General features: G+C 45.9%; 1 protein-coding gene across 1 annotated transcript; it reads left to right on the top strand.

The window, feature by feature from the left end:
- The first annotated feature begins 112 nt into the window (after window positions 1-112).
- LOC146341733 (vomeronasal type-2 receptor 26-like) lies at window positions 113-23,360 on the top strand. Its single transcript, XM_084807635.1, has 5 exons — window positions 113-282; window positions 1,003-1,120; window positions 11,924-12,028; window positions 12,866-12,992; window positions 22,462-23,360. The coding sequence occupies exons 1-5, from the start codon at window positions 113-115 to the stop codon at window positions 23,358-23,360; spliced, it is 1,419 nt and encodes a 472-aa protein (XP_084663761.1).
- Window positions 23,361-25,274: the final 1,914 nt, after the last annotated feature.

The following is a 25,274-nucleotide window of genomic DNA, read 5'->3' as shown; positions in this document are numbered from 1 at the left end:
GCTGAGACTGGTCTAGATGGGAACTTTTCTCCTCCAAATGGTGGTTTTCTTGGTGTGGTTGCTTGTGCTGCTGCCACATGTTGTGTGCAAGAGAGATTCTCTTCATCCCAGCATGAAGACTCCTTCCAGTATATGCAAAGTCACTGACCACATCATGAGTGGGCATGAGTTTTATCAACCGGAAGACCTTGTCATCGGAGAGATTGCTTCTATGTTCTCTTTCCTGCACCCATCTACAAAGTTCAGTGCAAAGCCGTCTCCAGTGTTCATGAAGGAACCCATGTAAGGACTTCTCATCCACACCCAGAGCATCTCTTTGCTTAGCACATAATATCTTGGAGCAGATTATTATCCAACTGAAAACTTAAAAAATGTTTTCCATTCAGAAGGATAAATGTATATGGGCCACTTTTGGTTTTTCAGTGGTTTTGTTTGTTATTGGCAAGTGATTGTAATTGGTAAGAATTAATTTATTTTTCCATCACTTAATTCTAACAGGAAATGAAACTTAAAGAAATAAAGGCAAAAGACTTTTTTTTCCCTGTTCTTTCACATGACATCTCTATGGTGCAAGTGGAAACTAGATCCTTTTTTGACTTTGTTTTGTGGCATTATGCCTGGGACAATATTATTACAGACAGCATTCCAGGAGCAACACAGAGCTGGAGTAAGTAATTTCATGCAGTGTAGACACCTGATGCTACACATAATGCAGAAGAGCAACCAATGTCCCATCAGAGAAAATCAAGTCCATAAGAAATTCTATTTCTCTAAAATGCTTCAGCTATTGTTATTGTTTCAGTACACAGTATGCATCTTCTATTGCAGTTTGATACCAAAGCATTACCAGCATATCCTAGCCTTAGTATTTGCTGTCAAGGAGATCAATGAAAATCCCTCACTCCTACCTAATGTCACTTTGGGGTTTCGCATCTATGAGAGCTACTACAATCCACAGATTACTTATATGGCCACCCTTGGTCTGCTTTCTACACTGCATAGATTGCACCCCAACTACAAGTGTGATCTGCAGAACAATTTGATAGCCATCATCGGAGGAATGTACCCTGTCATCTCTCTTCAGATTGCCATAATCTCACAGCCTTACAAGATTCCACAGGTAGGTTTGTAGACATGAGTTGGCTTCTTCCCCCATAATAGCAGAATGAGCAGGCTTTCCCATTTGAATTCTGGCTCCTTCCTGACATCAGTTAAGAGGCACATGCAGACAGAGTGGGCAGTCAGTGTTTCTGCAAGGTGGTGCTTTGATTGGTATTTTGTTCCAAAGGTGAGAGGGAACCCCAGGCAAAGAAAAGCAAGCAGGAAGGTGCTGGCATTTATCCATTGTGAGTCCCATACATGCAAGTTTCATCTGGTGTTTACACCTTGCAAAATAAAACACATTGCCAAAATTGCCCAAGTATACTTACAATTCTTAAAAAAGGCCATCAGAACAACGATAAATCCGGAGAAATGCCCTAACCTGACGCCAGCTTGTATGGCTGAAAGGGGGGGGCATTGCGGGCAGGTGGGGTGACAAGACGCAAGGGCCTCTGATTGGTGCACCCCAGTCGCACCACCAGTCGGGGAGGGGCAGGCCAAGTTGACTTAAACTCGACCACCTCCCTATCTCAGCTCTCTGGCTCGATGCAGCTCCCTCCCTAAACTCCCTAACTGGCAAGAACCCTAAGCAGTGTGGGTTCTTGCCAGGTGCCCCTTCAGGAGCCATGAAGGAATTTTTTGGTTCACAGTTCGATTGGCCCTAGGACTGTGGGTCTTTTTTGCCTACATCACACTGTTAGGCGGGTTGGGTGTGTCCTGTAGGGGAATACGGTCTATATCATCGGTCACATTCCACTTGGAGGCTAGGATGGACAAAACAGGAAAGGGAGTAGGGATGGTGTGCATGCAGAGGCACCTTATGGTGACAGGTGATGCCTGAGGCCCTCCAAACGGGTTGTGCGGCTCAGCGGGGGGGTAAGGGTTGCCTGGGAGATCAACCCTACTCACCCACCAAGGTGTTGTGCGGCACTGGGTTGGGGGCGACACCGGAAGGTCTACCTCCCCCAGAAGGGGCAGTCTTGAGGGTTGGCGAGATCACTGCCACCACTCAGGCTCGGTGTGTTTTCGCCCAAGAAGTGCCAGCTAGACGCTGACACAGTTAGATGCCCGTCCTAGTTACCCCTTTGCAAGTATTTCAATAAATGTGGCCCAATTTTCAACCCAAGCTTGTTGTCTGTGTCTTCTTTGACCCATCTCCGCTCGCAATGAGAAGATCTTGCGCAGAAAGGCAATGAAGTGGCTTTTGAGACTTAAAACCTTAGTTCCACATGACCTCAAGGAAGAGGTGGATTTGCTTTCCTCTCATGTAATTCAGACCTTACAGCTAGAGACACTTCTCCTTGGAGTACTAATACAACCAGTTTGTCCCTGACATTTAATCACTACTTATGTCTAACGCCTGTGTAGCAGATTGATAACTTCGGTTGTATGGTCTAAATTGTATCACTTTCCATCATCTTTTCACCTGCCTCTCTTCAAATGTATAAGACAGTCCTGACAGAGGTCTCTGAAGGCCTTTTAAAGAATTGTAAGTATACATGTACCATTTTTGCCATGTGTATTATTTTGTCTTATTAGTTATTAATGATATACTAAACTAAGATATTTTCTGTTTTTACAGTCCCAAGGAAGGACATTACTGATAATTTGGCTGAAAACCTTTGGGTTTCTGAAGGAATAAAATTATGTATTCAGCGAAGTTATAACTAGGGATGTATGAAAGTCACTTACCTTTCTGTGGATTATGTTGATGGGGGGGGAGGCGATCTGTTCCTCCCCCTCTGGAATCCTCCATGGCCGGCTGTGCTCCATGGCAGCTCCGTGGAGCAGCTGGCCAGGCCCAGCACAGGCAAGAGCCATCCGCAGCTGGATTTCCGGCTGCGGAGGACTCTGGGAAAGAAAAGAAAAAAAAACCGCATACGCAAATGGCGGTGGCTACGGCTGCCGCCATTTGCGTTCCTTATTTTTGGCCATCTTAATCTACGTAAATATTTACGTAGACTTAGGGATGGCGGAGAATTTCTCCACGAATCTCCGGGAGGCTGAATGCCAATGCATTCGGCACCCTGAAATTGGTGGTGAAATTTTCCGCCGGTCCCCCACCCCCCCCCCCGGGATGGGACTTACCTCGTGCGAATGTCCCTCTCGGCGGCGGGTCCCGGCGGCGGTTCGGCGGCGGTTCGGCAGGGGCGGCGGCCGGTCTTCTGACCGGCTGCCGCCGCTGCCACCATTGCAAAATAAAAAAGTAAAGTAAAAAAAAAAAACACCCGTGATAGGCTACTTAACGATTTATGTAGCCTATCACGGCTAGATTTCCAAAGTCAGCCATGATAGGCTACGTAAATTGTCACGTAGCCTATCATGGGTGACTTTGGAAAAAAAAGTGCGTACGCAAATGGCGGCGCCCATGGGGCGCCACCATTTGTGTTCCTTAGTTTGGCACGTCTAGTCTACGTAAAGGTTTACATAGACTACGGCGAAAATAAGGGCAACACAAATAGCGTTCCCTTATTTTCGCCGTAGTCTACGTAAATCTTTATGTAGACTAGACGTGCCAAACTAAGGAACGCAAAGGGCACACCCCATGGGCACCGCCATTTTCGTACGCGCTTTTTTTTTTCAAAGTCACCTGTGATAGGCTACGTGATGATTTACATAGCCTATCATGGCTGACTTTGGAAATCTAGTCGTGATAGGCTACGCAAATCGTTACATAGACTATCACGGGTGTGGTTTGTTTGTTTTTTTCTTTACTTTTTTTTCGCGGACAGGTAGACGGGGCGCTCCTCCCCGGCCTGAATTTTGGCAGCGAGAGATGGGGCGCCTCCCCCCCCTCGCCTGAACTTCGGGGGGAGAAGCGAAGCGCCTCACCCCGACTGCGAAGCAAGCTGCGGGACAAGGTAAGTCCCTTTTGTCCATCCCTACATAGACTATGATGGTGAAAATAAAGGGGAACAGAAATAGCGTAAGGGTGCTATTTGCATCCCTTTTTGATTTGCCATTTTAGCCTACGTAAATATTTATGTAGGCTAAAACGGAGAATCAAAAAGGGATGCAAATAGCACCCGCTACGCTATTTGCGTTCCCTTTTATTTCTGTCGTCATACTCTACGTAAATAGACTAAGACGGCCAAAAATAAGGAATGCAAATGGCCGCCGCCTTTTGCGTACGCGGTTTTTTTTTGTTTTTTTTTAAACCCAGCCATGATAGGCTACGTAAATCTTTACATAGCCTATCATGTCGTTTTTTGTTTTTGTTTTTAAACCCAGCCATGATAGGCTACATAAATTTTTACATAGCCTATCACATCATTTTTTTTTTTTTTAACAAGACAAGGCTGTAAATGGCGGCGGTGGCAGCCGGTCGGAAGACCAGCCGCCAGAGCCACCACCACCCGGAACATCCGCCCTAGGTAAATCTCATCCCGGGGGGGATCCGCGGGGGGCAGGGGGTTGGCAGACTGTTCCGCCACGGAGTTCTGGGGGCTGAATGCACTGGCATTCGGCCTCACCGAGATCCATGGCGGAATTCTCTGACATCCCTAGTTATAACCAGGCAGGCAGACAGAGTTGAGCAGACATTCAGTTCTGGCAGTTCCCCCATCACACCCCATATATGCATGATCAGAAGGTGGGCTTAATATTTGCCATTCCACACCACCAGCACCTACCAGCACCTAGAGACATGGATTCGGAGTGGGCGAATATGTCAGTTTCAGTTTTTCCTGCATGTATTTTTTTTTAAAAAAACCCTGCAAGGTTTTTTTTGTCCCAGATATGGAGATATTCACCAATTTTGTTAAATTCCTGTCAAAACTGGAATGAAATTAAATCCTCACCAATTCCTACATAAAATACCTGGAAATTATCGATGGTATAAATGTGTGTGTTTGGGCATTTGTTTTCCTCTTCTGGAAAAATAAGTTTAGTAAAATAAGTGTAGTGGATAATTGAAAACTATGCAATTCCTATATTTTTACAAATCTTTAAAGATTTACTGTCACTTTGTTAATAAAATACATTACATATAACTTGGTTTTCTCATGTACTTATCAGTAAAATGAAAAAAACGTTTAAAAGTAAATGCAGTAAATTTGTAATTATTGTCTGAATAAATTTAATATACCAAACATTATAGTTTTATGAGCAAACCGAGTTATACATTCTATATTTTAGGAACTTCAGCAAGTACTTCCTAAAACATCTGGACTATCCTACAAAACAGAAGTAGGAAGAGCTGGAGGCAGAGGACGACTGCTGTACAGCATCTGTTCCTGTGTGTGAGGAATTGGTTGGGGCAGAGTTCAGGGAAATCTGGACTGAAGGGAAATCTAGCTGGGGAAGACTCTCTTATCTATTTGGAATGATAGGGAAGAGAGAGGGAGAGGCTGAGGCTGTTTCAGCTGCATCGCACTGAGTTGCAGGGGAAGAGAGAGAGAGACTGACTGCTTAGCTGGCAATTGACTCCAGATCTTAGAGCTGGAGAAAGACCTAAGGCAGGCATAATTTGGGAGCCATTTGGCAATTCCCCATCACCCCCATATGTGAAAGATCCAGAAAGGAGTCTTGATACTTGCCCTTCCCCCATTGACTGTCTGCTACAGCATCTCAGCAAAAGGTCTGCAACTTTTTTGGGCCCACGGTATGTTTGGTAACTTGAGAAACTGTCTTGAGCACCACCACAAACTAGTGGCTGCCATGGCGAGTTGCAAAGGAAAAATAAACAAGGCGGGATCTGAGCCCCGACACACAAAACAGCTCCTTGGCATCCACAGCTTTCCGTGCCAACAGAACCCTATTTCTCCGAGAGCAAAGTCTCTTTCTCTAATCCTTCTGTCTGTCAGTCATTGCCCCATCTCTTCTCTCACCCCAGATCACTGCCTATACAGTCTGTCCCACCCTGGCTCACCAGCCGCACACACCTAGGGATGGGGGAGAATTTCTCCCCGAAACTTCGGGGGGCCGAGTGCCAATGCATTCGGTCCTCCGAAGGTTGTTTGGGGAGAAATTCTCTGACCCCCCCCCCCCAGGATGGGACTTACCTTTCACGAATGTCCCTCCCGGCGGCGGGTCCCGGCGGCGGTTCGGCAGGTCTTCGTCAGGGGCGGGGGCAGCAGCTGGTCTTTCGACTGGCTGCTGCCGCCGCCATTACAAGAAAAGTAAAAAAAACAACGCCCCTGTGATAGGCTACATAACGATTAACGTAGCCTATCATGGCTAGATTTGCAAAGTCAGCCGTGATAGGCTACGTTAATCGTCACGTAGCCTATCACGGGTGACTTAAAAAAAAAAAAGCACGTACGGCTAATGGCGGCCCCCATAGGGAGCCGCCATTCACGTTCCTTATTTGGTCGCTGTAGTCTACGTAAAGATTTACGTAGACTACGGTGAAAGTAAGGACAACGCAAATAGTGTTGCCCTTATTTTCGCCGTATTCTACGTAAATCTTTACGTAGACTACAGGGACTAAATAAGGAACGCGAATGGCGGCTCCCTATGGGGGCCGCCATTTGCGTACGCGCTTTTTTTTTTTTCAAAGTCACCCGTGATAGGCTACGTGACGTGATAGGCTACGTCTACATTTACATAAACAAATGTAGAACAAATGTGAACACATTGATTTTATGTTTCATTCCTTTTTTAAAGGAATGCACACGTCTGTTTTCTGGTATACAATGATGTTCACCAGCTTAGGCTAGTGAGCAAGCTACAGCATCTCCGAGACAGTGATTGCCTGCCCATCATTTTATCCATGCACTATTACCCTGTAGATTGGAGTGCAGCTGGCAATGCATTATATTTGGGGCTGCCTTTGAAGACTTCTTGGGAACGTCAGTTAGTACAAAATGCAGCATCTCTGAGTCTGTGGTTCCACAGCTGGGTGGAGAACCATAGGCTGTCTTTACACAAGGCATTTATCGGATTGGTCAGTCATGGAAGTTTACGGGTCATTTACATAATGCCATCAACCTCCAGGGCACATCCAGGTTTTCCTTATCTTTTTCCTGCTAAATAAATTAAAGAAGGAGATAATCCAACACTGAGAAGTAAACCCCTTTTAATGCTGTGTGTAAGTGCGTGCAGTTCTGCTATAACCACAGCCTGGGAAAAAGAAGCCATTGGTCTAATAGGAAATCACAATCCCCCCCCCCCCAACATGCCTGCCTGTCGACCTGGGGTGGGAGAAGAATCATCTTGGCTGGGTTAGGAGAGACCCCCCATGTAAACAGCTGGCAGCAACAAAGCCACACACACCCCGTGCTGCGTTGCAGGGAGAGCGAGAGAGAGCGCCTATGATGCGGCTCATTGCCAAAGAGGCATGCTCAATGAACCATCGTCAGTGGTTCCTAATCAAACTGGTTGGAGATACTGCGCTGGGTACTGCAGAGCTTGGTCCTGGGCCCTGTACTCACCAACATTTTTATTAATGACTTGGAGGAAGATTTGGGGAAATGCTTATCAAATGTGAAGATGACCCAACATTGGTGTGGTAGCTATTACCTTCAAGACAGCAACAAAATTCAAAATTATCTTGATAGGTTAGAAAACGGGGCAGAAAGGAACAGAATGAAATTTCACAGAGGCAAGGGCAAAGTTCTTCATTTACAGGGGGTGGGGGAGATCAAATGCACAGGTATAAGATGGGGAATGCCTGGCTGGTACATATGACAAGAATCTTGGGCTTGTAGTCTACCACCAGCTGAATATGAGTCAGCAGTGCGATGCGGCTGTAAAGAAGGCAAATGCATTTTCAGGTGGCATCAGAAGAAGTACAGATTCAAAATCATGGGAAGTAATCATTGCACCCAACACTGTGCTGGTCAGACCTCTCCTCGAATACTAAGTTCATTTCTGGACACCACACTTTAAGGAGTTTGATAAATTGTAATGAGTTGAGCAACAGAGATGATCAAGGTATGTTTAGCCTTTAGAATAGCAGACCAAGAGGAGATATCATAGCACTTTTCGAGGACCTGAATGAGAGGGCCACAACCTGGTCTCTATCATCCAGGACTCGAGGACATGAAAGAACATAGCTTGTTGAATGGTTTAATGTGCTTTTAGCTGTTTAAATTATTTATTGTTTTACTGTTTAAATTGATTTTCTTTGGAAGGCGCCCTGTGATCTTAATGATATACCAATGTTTTAAACAAACAAACAGGCTTATGGTACATGAAGGAGGATTTTGGTTAAATATCAGAGCAGTCAGACAATGGGTCCAAATGCCGAGAGAGGTGGTCAGTTCTCTGTCACTGGAGGTATTCAAGCAGAGACTGGACAGCCATCTGTCAGGGGTACTTTAAACAGGATTCCTGCAGTGACCAGGGGGTTAGACTCGATGGGCCCTTATAGGTAACTGATGCTATGAAAATATGATTCTATACATATTTTGTATGATACATTTTTAATCCCTGAACATACAACTTGCATGTCAGGGATGAGGCTTTAGATAAGCCTGTGACATCCTGCTTTTCTGTAGGGTGGAGGCATCATTGAGAGAGGGTTCCATCAACTGAGACTTCAACTGAAGCATAAAGTGATACAAGAGATATATTATGATATCTAGACCTCATTTATCTATGTATTATTTTTACTCAATCAGGTATTTGGTAGAAATGATGTGTCACTTATTGCACACAAAAAATGCATTCTCTTCATAAAATATCTTTACCTTCTATTTCAGCTCACTTGTGGATCATTTCTCCCAGCTTGGGGTGACAAATCAGTCTCCCGTCCTTTATACCAGATGGTCCCAAACGAAGCTCAGCAGTACACTGGGATTGTCCAGTTGCTTGTGCATTTCAAATGGACATGGATTGGGCTCTTCAGTGTGGATAACATTCATGGAGAAGGGCGTTTGCAAAAATTACTGCCAATGCTGTCACAGGGAGGCATCTGTGTCGCCTTCATAGAAAAAATGCCAGCAATTTTTCGAAAACATGCTGGAAAGGCAGGGTATTTGCATGGGGAATTGGAATACACTTCCTTCATGGAAACGAAAGCCAATGTATTTCTTGCTGATGTTGCACATCCATTGATAATTGAAATAAGCTCATTTCTTCAGAGGGCAGTGCTGGATTCCCCAATAAGTAAGGTATGGATTACGTCAACATACTGGGATTTCACATCAAGCACCAGTCTAAGGGGCCATGATATACAGTCCTTCCATGGCATGCTATCCTTTGCAGTCCACTCAAAGGAACCGCTAGGATTCAAGCAATTTCTTCAGAGCATAAATCCTTCCTGGGCAAAACAAGATGGATTCATCCATGATTTTTGGGAGAAGGTTTTCAACTGTTCATTGAAAAAATCAAATGAGGGTGAGGTGATAAATCAAGGCTGCAGTGGGGAGGAGGAACTAGAGAGCCTCCCTGGAACTTTCTTTGAGATGAGTATGGCTGGTCACAGCTACAGTGTTTACAGTGCTGTCCATGCTGTGGCACATGCTCTACAGTCGATGCATGAATCCAGATCCAGACACAGGTCATGGGTGGCTGGAAGAAAGCTGGAGCCCTTGAATCTGCTGGCATGGCAGGTATTTTCACGCAAAAGCTCATCTCTTCTTTGTTTGGATTGGGTGGTGGATGTGGGAAATGTAAGCTGATACCAGTGCCATCGAAATCCATGTAGAACCTTTTCAGCTTTATGAGGTCCACTCTACATTCATTAATTAATTGCATTTATTTTATTTCTTTCATTTCTATACCAAGCAATAGCCAAAGCTCTCTGGGCAGTTCACAAAAATTAAAACCACAAAACACAGCATAAAAAAACCATATAAAATATGAACACTTGAAACCACCATAGAACAGTACAACCAGAATAAAACCTAGCAGCAATGCAGAGATTGAAAATATAGATCTAAAACGCCAAAGATAAAAGACTAGGAGGCTTAAATGCTAAAATACTGGGAGAATAAAAGGGTCTTCACCTGGTGCCAGAAGGTGACCACTGAGGATGATCTTAGGGTCCAGGCAGGCACATATGGAAGGAGGGAATCCTTCACATAACCTGGCCCCAAGCCATTAAAGGCTTTGAATGTTAATACCAGCACTTTGAATTGGGCCCGGAAATGGACTGGCAGCCAGTGCAGCTGGAAAAGTACTGGTATAATGTGATCTCATTGGCCAGTCCCTGCTAACAGTCTTGCTGCCCTATTTTGGACTAGCTGAAGTTTCTGGGCCATTTTCAAAGGCAGCCACATTACTGCATTGCAGTAATCCTGATGAGAGGTTATCAGAGCATGGATAGGCTTTCGCTGTCCAGAGAAGGGTGTAGTTACAACAAATTGTTTCCCAGCTTCTCAATGGAGCATTGCTTGAAGTAGGGATGTACGAAAGTCACTTCCTGTTTTGCGGATCTGCTTCACAGTGGGGGGGGAGGAGCTCCGTCCCTCCCCCCAGAGTTCTGCCAGGCGGGCTCCGCTCCATGGGGATTCTACAGAGCCACCGGCCGGCTCTGCCTACAGCCGGACATCCGGCCGCTGGGAAGCAGGGACGCAAATGGCAACTGCCGTAGCCACTGCTATTTGCATCCATGTATTTAACCATAAAAACTTACGTAGCCTATCACTTCTGGGTAAAAAAATAAAAAAACTGCGTACGCAAATATTTACTATGGCAGCCACCATTTGCATTCCTTATTTTTTGACGTTTCAGTCTACGTAAATATTTATGTAGACTATTACGGCAAAAATAAAGGGAAATGCAAATAGCGTAGTGGGTGCTATTTGCGTTGCTTTTTGATTCGCCATTTTAGCCTACGTCAATATTTACATAAGTATTACGGAGAAAAAAAGGGGAACGCCACCATTTGCGTACACTTTTTTTTTTCCCCCAGACATGATAGGCTACATAAGTCTTCATAGGCAATCATGTCTGGGTAAAAAATACAAAAAAGACCAGACTGCAAATGGCGGCGCTGGCAGCCGGTCGGAAGACCAGCCGCAGCCGCCGAAGCCACCGCTGGAGCCACGGCTGCCATCCGGAACATCTGCCCCAGGTAAGTCTCGTCCGGGGAGGATCCACGTGGGGGCGGGGGGTGGCAGGCCATTCCGCTACGGATTTCAGGGGGCCGAATGCCAGTGCATTCGGCCTCACTGAAATCCATGGCAGAATTCTCCACCATCCCTAGCTTGAAGGCATGAGCCCTATTCATGTTCAATCAACACACAAGGAGAGGGAACGCTCCAGCCCCACCCCTCTCTGCTGTCAAATCTGTCACTCTGTGCACATGGAGGGTGACAGTCTGAAGAGGAACAACCCCTGTATCTGTGGGTTCTTAAACAGGGTTCTTAATGGGGCCTCAATGGATCCAGGAAGCTCTTCTCTTCCAACTGTCACTCTCCACATGCACAGGGCGATGGATGTGGCAACAGAGCAGGGTGGGGCTGGAGCACACTCTCCCCTCATGTGTTGAGTAAACATGGTAACAAGAATGCCTGAATGGGACCATGATACATGAGTTGTTAGGGTTTCGGTTTGGGTTAAATTAGGGTTAAGTACTATCAATTTGCTCGTTGTCTCCATCTCCTTTTCCATAGACCCCTGATCAGTAAGTTAGTTTTCTCAAGGGTCACATTAAGACAGGATGGGGGAGGGGGTGATGACTCAATACCTAATTCACCAAAACATTCTGTCACAAATTTCTGTTTCCACCTGGTTAGCAATAGGAGACAGACAGCTCTTCTTGGGAGACAGACTTTGCATCCCTCCAGCCACAGAACTCTCAGGAAAAGCCTTTAGGGGGCTAGACCCAGACAAATGTAAAATACTGTCAACAAATCTAGGATAGGTACTTGTCAGTGTGATCATGAAAATACTTTACTGTCCCGTTATATCTTTTCCTCTTTGCATTTAGCTCCATCCTTTTCTAAGGGGCATCTCCTTCAACAACAGTGTGGGAGAGACAATACAGTTTGATGAAAATAGAGAAGTAGTCACAGGATTTGATGTTACCAACTGGGTAATTTTCCCAAATCAGTCTTTTCTGAGAGTTCAAGTGGGAAGGTTCAGTCCACAGGCTCCTCATGGAAAGCAGTTAACAATCGAAGATAAACGCATTGTGTGGCCTAGGATGTTTAACCAGGTGAGACAGAAAGAAGCTAAAGTTTTTTAGATGAAAAATTGTAGATGGCTAATTCATATGAGTCTGATTTAGCACAACCTATTTTTTGTTAGTTTGTTTAAAAATAACTTAATGCCATCTGTCATATACAACATATCCAGGTGGTAGACAACAATAAAAACGGTATCTAAATATTATAGGGCCCTATGTTAAGGCTGAGTTGGGAGAATCTCATTCATTCAATATAACCAGAAATCAGTGCGGATTACATTCTATATCTTATACTGAAAAAATTTCTCAATGGGCTGATCTGAGAGCCTTCTCAGTAATGATGCCCACCCTCTGGAACAACTTCCCCCATGTTGTTCAGGAGGCAGAAAATAGGATGTATTTAAGAGCCTCCTGAAAATGTACCTGTTTACTCAAGCTTCCCCTGGCTTGTACTTAATAGTTGTCATGCTGGTCCATTTTATTCTTTTTATTATATTTTTGTCATACTAGATGTAATTGTTTTTACTAACAGTATATTTCTAACAGCAATTTTAATACGTTAGTATGTGAACTGCTTAGAGACTTTGTTATATGAAGTGTCATATAAGTATTATTAACAAACAGGCTCACAGGAAATCCACCCCATTTAGAACACCATGGTTTTTTATACCTGCAAATGAATCCTTAACTATCAGACAATATCTTTCTCAGTCCTAACCCTTCTGCACTGATATTTCTGATTAGGTGCTGCCCCGTTCCCTGTGTAATGACAACTGCCATCCTGGTTACAGCAGGAAAAAGAAGGAAGGGGAGGCATTTTGCTGTTACGGTTGTGTTCCATGTCCACGAGGGAAGGTTTCTTATCAAAAAGGTAGGAGGCTTAGTCTTCACAGATGTCAAGTGCACTACGTATCATACTATATCAAGCAAAACTAATGTAATCAAAATTAGCATGGCCCTGATCTGGAGGGAGTAGGAATATATTAGTGATCCTTGAATATCAGGCTATAGACAGAGCCCTTGTTATATGCCATGGAGAAGAATTATGGAGTTTATGCACATTTTATTATATTCTTAAGTCCCGTGGGGGGGTGTTTAAGCATTCCACCATGTAAAATGGTGATCAGGGCTTGGGTTGTTCTAACTTTTATAAGATTGGAATAATTTCACCAATTTCTCTAAAACTTTGAGGTGCCAGAAAGAGGTATTCATTTTACAAATCCTGAAAATATCAGAAATATTGGTAAAAGTTTGAGGGAGAAAGAGCAGTATAAAGTAGGGATGGCGGAGAATTTCTCCCCGAAACTTCAGGGGGCCGAGCGCCAACGTGTTCGGCCCCCTGAACAAGTTTCGGGGAGAAATCCTCCGCACCCGCCCCGCCCCCTGCACCCCCCCCGGGACGGGACTTACCTTCACTGAATGTCCCTCCCGGTGGCTGGTCCAGCCGGCGGTTTGGCAGGTGTTCGAGCGAGGCGGGAGCGGCAGCCGGTCTTTCGACCGGCTGCCGCCGCCGCCATTGCAATGAAAGAAAAAAAAAATCGCCCCCTGATAGGCTACGTGACGATTCACGTAGCCTATCATGGCTAGATTTGCAAAGTCAGCCGTGATAGGCTACGTGAATCGTCACGTAGCCTATCACGGGTGACTTTAAAAAAAAAAAAAAAGAGTGTACGGATAATGGCGGCCCCAATAGGGAGCTGCCATTCCCCTTCCTTATTTGGTCGCTGTAGTCTACGTAAATGTTTACGTAGACTACGGCGAAAATAAGGGCAACGCTAATTGTTGTTCAGTCGTTCAGTCGTGTCCGACTCTTCGTGACCCCATGGACCATAGCACGCCAGGCCTTCCTGTCCTGCGCTCTCTCCCGGAGCGTGCTCAAGTTCATATTCATTGCATCCGTGATGCTATCTAGCCATCTCATCCTCTGCCGTCCCCTTCTCCTTTTGCCTTCAGTCTTTCCCAGCATCAGGGTCTTTTCCAGGGAGTTTTCTCTTCGCATTAGGTGGCCAAAATATTTCAGCTTCAGCTTCAGTATCTGTCCTTCCAATGAGCACTCAGGGTTGATTTCCTTTAGGATGGACTGATTGGACCTCCTTGCAGTCCAGGGCACTCGTAAGAGTCTTCTCCAGCACCACAGTTCGAAAGCATCAATTCTTCGGCGCTCAGCCTTCCTTATAGTCCAGCTCTCACAGCCATACATTACTACTGGGAAAACCATAGCTTTGATTAGACGGACCTTTGTCGGCAAGGTGATGTCTCTGCTTCTTACTATGCTGTCTAGGTTGGCCATAGCTTTCCTCCCAAGGAGCAAGCGTCTTTTAATTTCATGGCTACAGTCACCGTCTGCGGTGATCTTGGAGCCCAAGAAAGTAAAATCTGTCACTGCTTCCATTTCTTCCCCTTCTATATGCCAGGAAGTGATAGGGCCAGATGCCATGATCTTCGTTTTTTTAATGTTGAGTTTCAAACCAGCTTTTGCACTCTCCTCTTTCACCCTCAACAAGAGGCTCTTGAGATCCTCTTCGCTTTCTGCCATTAGGGTGGTATCGTCTGCATATCGGAGGTTGTTGATAATTCTCCCAGCAATCTTAATTCCGACCTCTGATTCATCCAACCCGGCATTTCTTATGATGTACTCTGCATATAAGTTAAATAAGCAGGGTGACAATATGCAGCCTTGTCGTACTCCTTTCCCAATTTTGAACCAATCGGTTGTTCCATGTGTGGTTCTTACTGTTGCTTCTTGACCCTCGTACAGGTTTCTCAGGAGACAGGTAAGGTGGTCTGGTGCTGCAGTCTCTTTAAGAATTTGCCAGAGTTTGTTGTGATCCACACAATCAAAGGCTTTAGCGTAGTCAATGAAGCAGAAATAGACGTTTTTCTGGAATTCTCTTGCTTTCTCCATGATGCAGCGAATGTTGGCGATTTGATCTCTAGTTCCTCTGCCTCTTCTAAACCCAGCTTGTACTTCCGGTAGTTCTCGGTTCGCATACTGCTGAAGCCTAGCTTGTAGGATTTTGAGCATCACCTTGCTGGCATGTGAAATGAGCGCAATTGTGCGGTAGTTTGAACACTCTTTGGCGTTGCCCTTCTTTGGAATTGGAATGTAAACTGACTTTTTCCAGTCTTGTGGCCACTGTTGAGTGTTCCAGATTTGTTGGCATATTGAATGCAGCACTTTAACAGCATCATCTTTTAGGATTTTAAATAGCTCGGCTGGAATTTGCGTTGCCCTTATTTTTGCCGTAGTCTACGTAAACATTTACGTAGACTACAGCGACTAAATAAGGAACGCGAATGGCGGCTCCCGATGGGGGCCGCCATTCGTGTACGCGCTTTTTTTTTTTTTTTAAAGTCACCCATGATAGGCTCCGTTACGATTCACGTAGCCTGTCACGGCTGACTTTGCAGATCTAGCCGTGATAGGCTACGTGAATCATCAGGTAGCCTATCAGGGGGCATTTTTTTTTTTTTTTTACTTTCACGTTCGCGGCCGGGTGAGGCGAGGCGCCTCCTCCCCAGCCTGAATTTCGGCTGGGTGAGGCGGGAAGCCTCCCCCCCGGCCTGAACTTCGTGGGGGGAGCAGCGAAGCGCCTCCCCCCCACCGCGAACGGCCTTCGACGACAGGTAAGTGACTTTCGTCCACCCCTAGTTTAAAGACAAAAAGTGAAAAAGGTCCTCCATTTGTCAAAAGTGGCTTTTAGGGCTCCTTCACATCAAGCTTTTATTCTATTGAGATTGCTCAGTCATGGAGGTTTGTGGGTCCTTTTCATGCTGTTGTTAACTTTGAGGGCACATCCAGAGGAATTTCCTGGTTATTTCATTCCAAAAAGATCCAGAAAGAATAAACCAGCTGCTAGATGGCGCTGTTTCATTGTGTTGGATGGAACCTTGAAAATAAATTGCTTCCCTTTTCAGCAGTCATGTGGTCACCATCTGGGGGCACACGATAAATGCGGAAAGGCTCCAGAATGGGAGGGCTGCCGGGGTTTTCTTTAGTGTAAGAGTGCCTTTAGGAACAGATTGGTGACCATATTTATTTATTTATGTATTTATTTATTTTTATACCGCCCAATAGCCAAAGCTCTCTGGGCAGTTCACAAAAATTAAAACCAAACAACACACAATAAAACAATTTAAAATATATAGAACATTAAAACCACAATATAATAATACAACCAAATTAAAACCTAGCAGCAGTGCAGGAGTTTAAAAATACAGATTTTTAAATTGTAAATCGTAAATCGTCATGTAGCCTATCACGGGTGACTTTGGAAAAAAAAAAGCACGTACGCAAATGGCGGCGCCCATGGGTCACTGCCATTTGCGTTCCTTGTTTTGGCATGTCTAGTGTACGTAAAGATTTAGGTAGACTATGGCAGAAATAAGGGAACACTATTTGCGTTGCCCTTATTTTCGCCGTAGTCTACGTAAATCTTTACGTAGACTAGATGTGCCAAAATAAGGAACGCAAATGGTGGTCCCCATGGGAGCCGCCATTTGCGTACGCGCTTTTTTTTTCCCCCAAAGTCACCCGTGATAGGCTACGTGACGATTTACATAGCCTATCACGGCTGACTTTGGAAATCTAGCCGTGATAGGCTACATAAATCGTTACGTAGCCTATCACGTGTGTGTGTGTGTGTGTGTTTTGTTTTGTTTTTACTTTTTTTTTCGCGGCCGGGTAGACGGGGCGCTCCTACCCGGCCTGAATTTCACCGGCGACGGATGGGGCGCCTCCCCCCCGGCCTGAATTTCAGCCGGTCGAGGCGGAGCACCTCCCCCCCTTGCCTGAACTTCGGGGGGAGAACCAAAGCGCCTCCCCCCCACCCCGAAGCAAGCTGCGGGACGAGGTAAGTCCCTTTCCTCCATCCCTAACTTTGAATCGGGCCCAGAAATGGACTGGCAGCCAGTGCAGCTGGAAAAGTACTGGCGTAATATGAGCTCACAGGCCAGTCCCTCTTAACAATCTTGCTGTCCTATTTTGGACCAGCTGAAGTTTCTGGACCGTTTTCAAAGGCAGCCCCACGTATAATGCATTGCAGTAATCCAGACAAGATGTTATCAGAGCATGGATCACTGTAGCTAGGCTATCTTTGTCCAGGTAAGGGCGTAGTTGGTATACCAGCCTAAGCTGACAAAAAGTGCTCCGTGCCACTGAGTTCACCTGTGCCTCAAGTGACAGTTCTGGATCCAAGAGCACCCCGAAAAGACAAATGTGATCCTTTCGGGGGAGTGCAACCCCCTCCAGAACAGGTTGAATATCACCTAGCCATGCAGATGAACCACCCACTAACAGTACCTCCGTCTTGTCTGGATTGAGTTTCAGTTTATTGGACCTCATCCAGTCCATTGCCGTGCCCAGGCACTGATTCAGAACAGCCACTGCCTCACCTGGATTTGATGAGAAAGAGAGGTAGAGCTGGGTGTCATCCACATATTGATGGCACCTCAGCCCACACCTCCGGATAACCTCCCCCAGCGGTTTCATGTAGATGTTCAACAGCATGGGGGATAAAATAGAGCCCTGTGGAACCCCATGGCACAATTGCCATGGCACAGAGCAATAATCCCCCAGCACCACCTTCTGGAATCGGCCATCCAAGTAGGAGCGGAACCACTGTAGTGCAGTGCCTCCAACTCCCAACCCAGGCAACCTATCCAGAAGGATACCATGGTCGATGGTATCGAAAGCCGCTGAGAGGTCCAGGAGAATCAACAGGGTCGCACTCCCCCTGTCCCTCTCCTGGGAGAGGTCATCCCACAGGGCAACCAAGGCAGTTTCCATTCCAAACCCAGGCCTGAAGCCCGATTGAAATGGATCTAGATAATCCATTTCATTCAAGCACCTACCTGCTCAAGCACCTTGCCTGGAGCTGTCCTACAACTACCTGCTGAAGCACCTTGCCCAGGAAGGGGATGTTGGCCACTGGCCTACAATCGTTAACATCCTCTGAGTCCAGGTTAGGCTTTTTCAGGAGTGGTCTAATTACCGCCTCTTTTAAAGTGGCAGGCACCACCCCCTCTCTCAAGGAGGAATTTACAACCTCCTGGACCCAGCCAGACATCCCCTCTTTGTTTGATTTAATAAGCCATGAAGGGCAAGGGTCAAGCACACAAGTGGTCGATCGGACTTGGCCAAGCACCTTGTCCGCATCCTCAGGCCTCAGTAACTGAAACTCATCCAATAAAACTGGACCAGATGGTGCTCTCAACGCCTCTACCAATGGAAATGCATTAATCGTAGTGTCCAATTCATGACGAATCTGAGCGACTTTTATCTTCAAAGTGCCATGCAAACTCATCACAGCGTGCTACCGAGGGTTCCACCGTCTCTCTCCCCAGCCCAGAATGTAACAGGCTGCAAACCACTCAGAAAATCTCCACTGGATGACACTGAGAAGATGCAATGCTGGTGGAAAAGAACTGTTTCTTTTCCACCTTCACCACCACAGAGTAGGCTTGATAGTGGGCTCTTACCTGTGTTCGGTCAGACTCAGCATGACTTTTCCTCCACCTGTGTTCTAGCTGTCTCCCCTCTTGCTTCATTGCCCTCAGCTCAGGTGTATACCGAGGAGCTGACCGGGCTCTGCTCAGAGGGAGAGCGCGCTTGGGTGCAATCGTGCCCGAGTCATCTCTGCATTCCACAGAGTGACCCGGGCTTCGACAGGAGCACCAGCCATACCAGCAGAAAAATCCCCCAGAGCCCTCTGGAATCCATCAGAATCCATTAATCTCTGGGGGCGGACCATTTTAATAGGTCCCCCACCCTTGCAGAGGGGGAAAGCTGCCATGAGTCTAAACCTCAGCAGGAAGTGATCTGTCCATGACAAAGGGACAGATGTTAATTCCTCCACTTTCAGATCACCATCCTCCTGCCCAGTCGAGAAAACCAGATCAAGTGTGTGTCCTTTTATATGCGTTGGGCCGATAACATGTTGGGACAGCCCCATGGTTGTCATGGCGGCCATGAAGTCCTGAGCCTCCCCGGATACAGCGGCCTCAGCATGGAAGTTGAGACCCCCCAGGACCATCATCCTAGGGGTCCTCAACACCAAATCCAAGACCACCTCCATCAGCTCAGGCAGGGAGTCTGATGGGCAGCGGGGTGGGCGGTACACCAACAGAATCCCTAATCTGTCCCGGGTACCCAACACAAGGTACAAACACTCAAGATCTGCACTCGAATGAGCAGGAAGCCTGGAAAGAGAGACTGAATTCCTATAGACTAGGGCAACCCCCCCTCCCCAACCCTTGAGTCGGTGTTGGTGCTGTACTGAGTACCCAGGAGGGCACAGCTGGGAGAGAGTGACCCCTCCCTGTTCCCCCACCCAGGTCTCAGTAATACATACCAGGTCAGACCCCTCATCCACAATCAAGTCATGGATGAGGGAGATTTTATTTTGGGCCGACCTGGCATTCAGCAGCAGCACCACCAGACCCGAGGGCAGACTGGTAAGGCTGCCAGGAACCATCAGGTTGGGGGAAGAACCAGAAGAGGAGACAGCTGTAAGGTATCTAGCCCCTCTTCTCCTCGGCTGGCCTGTTAATCCCCCAGCGCCATACCCCCCCGGCCCGTGACCACAGATATACTGGCACCTCCCCGACCCCCTGAGTTTCCCAATAGTCCTCCCAGGCACATATTAAAATGTTAGGGTATAAAATGTTCAACAGTATAAAAGAATATAAAAGTTAAAAGAGATAAAAGAGAACAGCAGCTAAGAAGGAGCAGATAAAGTCCACATTTGCCCCTTTCTCCCTCGTCTTTAAAGCTGCTGCCCTCTGCTGCTGCTATTTGCTGCTGGTATCTGTGGCTGCTGGTGTCTCTGGAGAGGCAGGTGGGTGGGTCTTCAGGTGCTGTTCTACGCAACTTTTTTTAGTCAAGATTTCTGAAGAAGTGAAAGTGTTCTCACATAAAAGATATTCCTCTTGTACTGGTGTTGGTGGAAAACTATTTCAATCAAATTTCTGTTTTTAGAAGAGAAATTCTAATTCTGACCTCCAAAATGACAACCTGAATTGCCCACCCCTTGCAAAAACCTGAATTTTCCCTCCTCCCATGGATCACACACCCCCTCCAAGAACAACCCAGATTGCTCTCTCCCCACACCCTGGCAGCCTGGAATCCCCCAATGCTGATACAGCATGGGTTGTCCCACCGTTAAGTTTGTGTGTTTGTGTGTTCTGTGTCTCCCCACCCTACAGTATGTGTGTGGTGTGTATCTCCACCCACCCAGTGTGTGAGTTTGTTGGTCTGTGTCTCTCCCCACCCTTCTGTATATGTTTGGATCTCTCCCCAGCCCCAGTGCGCATCCGTATGCCTGTCTTTCTTCCCATTCTCCAGTGTGTGTGCATGCTCTGGTCTGTGTATCCCCACCCCCTAGTGTGTCTCGACCTGTGTCTCCCCAGTCCCCAGTGTGTGCATGTGTCTGTCTCTCTCCCCAGGCCCCAGCATGTGTGTATGTATGTCTGCTCCCTGCCCACAAGGTGTGTGTGTCTGTGTATCCCCACCCCCACTCCTCAGTCTGAATCTGCATGTGTCTTCCCTCACCTCCCAGTTTGTGTGTCCTTTATTATTTCAACTAATAACAGAAACAAAAAATGAGGGGGGGCATCAGCAAAAGAAAAAGTGTATCCATTCACAATAACACTTGGCAACACCAATAACACAAAAAGAAGGAAAAGTGTGGGTGCTTGGAGGGAAAATTGTAAGCGAGCAGAATTTCTGACATTGCACAACATCCTTACTGATCACAGGGCATGTCAGTTAAGGCATCAGCCTCAGCCTCCAATTTCCTGGCCTTTTTGAGTTTGGCCCAAAATGACATAGCCTTAACTCCGGTCTTTTAAACCAGCATGTGTGTTTTTTTATAACTGAATAGAGTTATAGTTGGAGAGAGAGAGAGAGAGGATAGATATGTGGGGGATTGGACAGGGAAAAGTTCAGGCCAGAATGACTACAAATCTTCCTTAATACTCAGCGGCAAGCTTCCAAGCACACCCTTCTGTTATGGAAAGTTTTTTAAAAAATGCCCCTGGGAGGCTAGGAGCCAGTTGGCAAAGGTGATTTATTATTATTTATCCTCTCCAGACAGAGGGCGGGGACAAGATGTCAGTGGGAAACATTACAATATTTTGGGGGAGACAGAATGAGAATAAGAAAGGACTGAGGTGTAACCTCTGGAAGCATTTGGGGGTTATACCTGCTTCTCAGGAGATCTGATGAGGGACAGGCAGGTTTGCTATTACTGTGTTTTCTTTCAGCTACGCTCAACATGTCTTCTTGTAAATAAACTCAAATATTACAACATGCCATAAGCCTCAAAGGGACTACCTTCCAAAAGAAATCAAACTCAGGTAATCACAGCCCCGAAGGCCAGCCCTACAATCGGACTCAGTAATCTGCCTGCCTCAGTTCGCAGATTGGGTGCAGTAGTAAAATGAACACACACACACACAGCTGACCAACTCAGCTTATGACGCCACTGCCACTTTGCAGCTTAGTCCCTGGTTGTGACCATATTCCTGCTCATTTTGGTGTCATCAAAGGATTTTAAACAGTGGTTTGCTGCTGTATCTGGCACTCTGGAGTTGAGTGGGAGCTCAGCGTCTACATAATAAGTTGTGGCTATTACTACTCCCAGAAAAGGGTAAGGGTGTGAAGAGGGCATGGACGGGCAGAAGCAAAAGAGGCATGCACACAGGTGATAGACTGATGTCGGCAGCCTGGCTGGAGCAGGAGACAATCTTTGCTAGTCTACCTCATGGAGTGGCAGGGCTTAGGCTGAGGTTGATTGCGCCCATGGAAATTCTCACTGGTTGGGCGTGTGAGTGTGTGTGTGTGTGTGTGTGTGTGTGAGTGAGAGAGAGAGAGAGAGAGAGAGAGAGAAGGACTTCTGGGTGATTTTGTACTGCTCAAGTGAGATTTTAAAACACAGATTTCTTGCCTTACTGTTCATGCATTACCATGCTATACCACGACGCACTGCCTTCTCTTTCATATCTGAAGCATCCTTTATTTTATTTTTTCTTTGCACATATGAACTAAGGCCTATGTATTTGGGCATTGCTGACTAATAAGGAAATGATGTTTGAACCATGCTACATTGTTGCATCAAGGCCTCTGCTATCATAGATTTCATAACCTCTCTATCTCTCTTTTCTTTCCAGATATGGATTTCTGCATTGAATGTTCAGAAGACCAATATTCAAACTTAGAGCAGATTCAATGTATTCCCAAAGTTATAAGTTACCTCTCCTATGAAGAACCTTTGGGGATCACTTTAGCTTTCTCTGCTCTTGTAGATTTCATAACCTCTCTATCTCTCTTTTCTTTCCAGATATGGATTTTTGCACTGAATGTTCAGAAGACCATTATTCAAACTTAGAGCAGATCCAATGTATTCCCAAGGTTATAAGCTTCCTCTCCTATGAAGAACCTTTGGGGATCACTTTAGCTTTCTCTGCTCTTGGTCTTGCCCTGATCACAGCTTTGGTACTTGGAACCTTTGTGAAGCACCACGACACTCCCATAGTCAAAGCCAACAACCGGAGTCTCACCTACATCCTCCTCATCTCTCTCCTTCTTTGCTTCCTCTGCTCTTTGCTGTTCATTGGAAAGCCCAAAGCATTGACTTGCCTTCTCCAGCAAACAGCTTTTGGCATCATCTTCTCACTTGCGCTTTCTTCTCTTTTGGCAAAGACCATCATGGTGGTTCTGGCATTCATGGCTACCAAACCAGGATCCACAATGAGGAAATGGGTAGGGAAAAAGGTGGCCAATTTGATAGTCATTTCCTGCTCCTTAATTCAAACAGGACTTTGCATGATTTGGCTGAGTACTTTTCCTCCATTCCCAGATATGGACAGGCATTCACTGACTGGGGAAATTGTAGCAGGATGTGATGAAGGTTCTGTCACCATGTTCTACTGTGTCCTGGGCTACATGTTCTTTCTGTCTATTGCCAGCTTCACAGTAGCTTTCTTAGCCAGGAAGTTGCCTGACAGTTTCAACGAGGCCAAGTTCATCACCTTCAGCATGTTGGTCTTCTGCAGTGTTTGGCTCTCCTTTGTCCCAGCCTACCTGAGCACCAAAGGGAAATACATGGTGGCTGTGGAAATTTTCTCTATTTTAACCTCCAGTGCTGGCTTACTGGTTTGCATCTTTCTCCCGAAATGCTACATCCTCATGCAGAGGGCTGATCTGAACAACAGGGAGCAACTAATGAGAAAAAACTAAAGGAATCCAAGAATTAAAAATTACGAGAATCACTTTCCTTTTTTCTGATTTTGTAAGTAATTAGGCCAAGTTAAGATAACTAGATTGACTGTACATCTGTCAAAAGGATGCATCCTGTCCAATCATAGAGTAGGACCATTGTCTTTTCTTGTAGATAAGACAATGGTCCTACCCTATGATTGAACAGGATGCATCCTTTTGACAGATGTACAGTCAATCTAGTCCAAAGTCCTAGTGAGTGCAACAGCTTGTATTTCTAAGTAAACATCCCTTGGATTAACCAGCATAGTTACTCTCTCTTCATGGATCCACTAAAGAAGATAATATGTCTAAAATGCCAACAACAATAACAAAAAATGAACTAAAACCAATGCTTTCTGAGAAATGGTTATTCTTCAATTATGTGGTTTCCTTAAGTGATAACAACCATCCACAGGTTTCTGATTACATGTACAGTGACTACACCAATGTAGAGCCATATGCACACCTTCTCTTTAGCCTATGGCAGTCTAGAGCAGGGCCAAGAGATATGATCCTGATTCCCTATCCTGCGATGTAAGGATGAGAATAGGGCCATATATTTACCCACTTTGGGACAAAGAATGCTGAACAACTTGCCATGTGGGAGATGCAACAGCTGGTGGCATGTCAACAAGACACAGTCCAAATGCCAAATTAGACTACTGGAGGTCAGGGAGACGTAATGCCAACCGCCAATGCACCTCCAACCCCCACATAATTCTGATTCTCAAATGCACTTGATCTTCATTATTACCTTGTAGGCACCAATGTATGGAGAAAGGAGAGGGGGATGTTATGTATTAACCCTAATCTCCATAAGTTCTGGCTTGGCAACTTGTGCCCCCCTCCCAGATGTTGTTGGACTGCAACTCCCACCATCCCTCATCATCGACTATGCTGGTGAGGGCTGAGGGGAGTTGTGGCCCTCCAGCTATTTTGGCTGACAAGTTGCCCACCCCTGCCATGAAGAAAGAGATCAACATTGAGACTCCAGGCTGTGGTTCCAATGTGGTTCCCATTTCTGTATTCAAATATGGTCTCAGTTATTCTCACCAACCCCTCTGTGAGCCATTTGGCCCACATGAACTCTGTGTCAAACTAATTATAGCAGGCTGATCCTACTTTGGCTCTAGCCATGGAAACGTGGGTTTGCCATGCTGCTCATTTCAAGGAAAAATGTTTTGAGTCCTCCTGGTAAGGTCTCTGGTGAAAACAGCCACTTTCTCCAGGTGTTCTGCTGTGCTTGCAGTTTCAGTGCATAGGGAGCTATTTTGCTCCCCTGTAATTATCAGCATGTCCTTGAGTAATTTTTCTGCCAGCCAAGTCCCATAGGGATATCTAGAAAAATAATCCAAAGAGAAAAATAAGTAATGAAGACTAAAAAATAGTCATATAAGTGCCTTCTGTAGTGCTAGAAACATTGCACAAGGGCAGGAGCAGACAGGGTTCTGTCACTCTGATGGAGTGCATGTTCGCTCCAGCTGATTTATTGTCCTGTGATTTGTATGAAAGTGAATGAATTGTGACTAACTTCAGCAATCAGCACCTCAAGCCCACCGATTTCTCCAAAGAGTGCTCCACTTCTGGATCTTCCATGAAAAGTAACCTCAGCGTGCAGGTTCAGCAAAGTCCCAAACAGCCACAAAGGAATCTTGAGGTGCAACACGTAATAAGTGCAAACAACTGAAAAGGGAAAAGACAGACTCTGTTGCAGACATCAGCTGGATGAGGAGACAAGCTAGAAACAACTTATCAACATCATGAGCTGACATTCAACAGAAGTAAATGCTGTTGAAGGAAACAGAAGAATGTGTGCGTGGAAAGGAAGCTTCATCCTCCAATGGATGGTGCCATTGGTGTTGCTCCATTATATTGCTTGCAAGACATGTTCTA

Source organism: Heloderma suspectum, chromosome 6, assembly GCF_057233095.1.
Source record: "Heloderma suspectum isolate Gila_16-S chromosome 6, 16-S_ref, whole genome shotgun sequence".
Classification (NCBI taxonomy): domain Eukaryota; kingdom Metazoa; phylum Chordata; class Lepidosauria; order Squamata; family Helodermatidae; genus Heloderma; species Heloderma suspectum.
The sequence above is the reverse complement of the archived record's forward strand: the minus strand, read 5'-3'. Positions and strand labels throughout refer to the sequence as shown.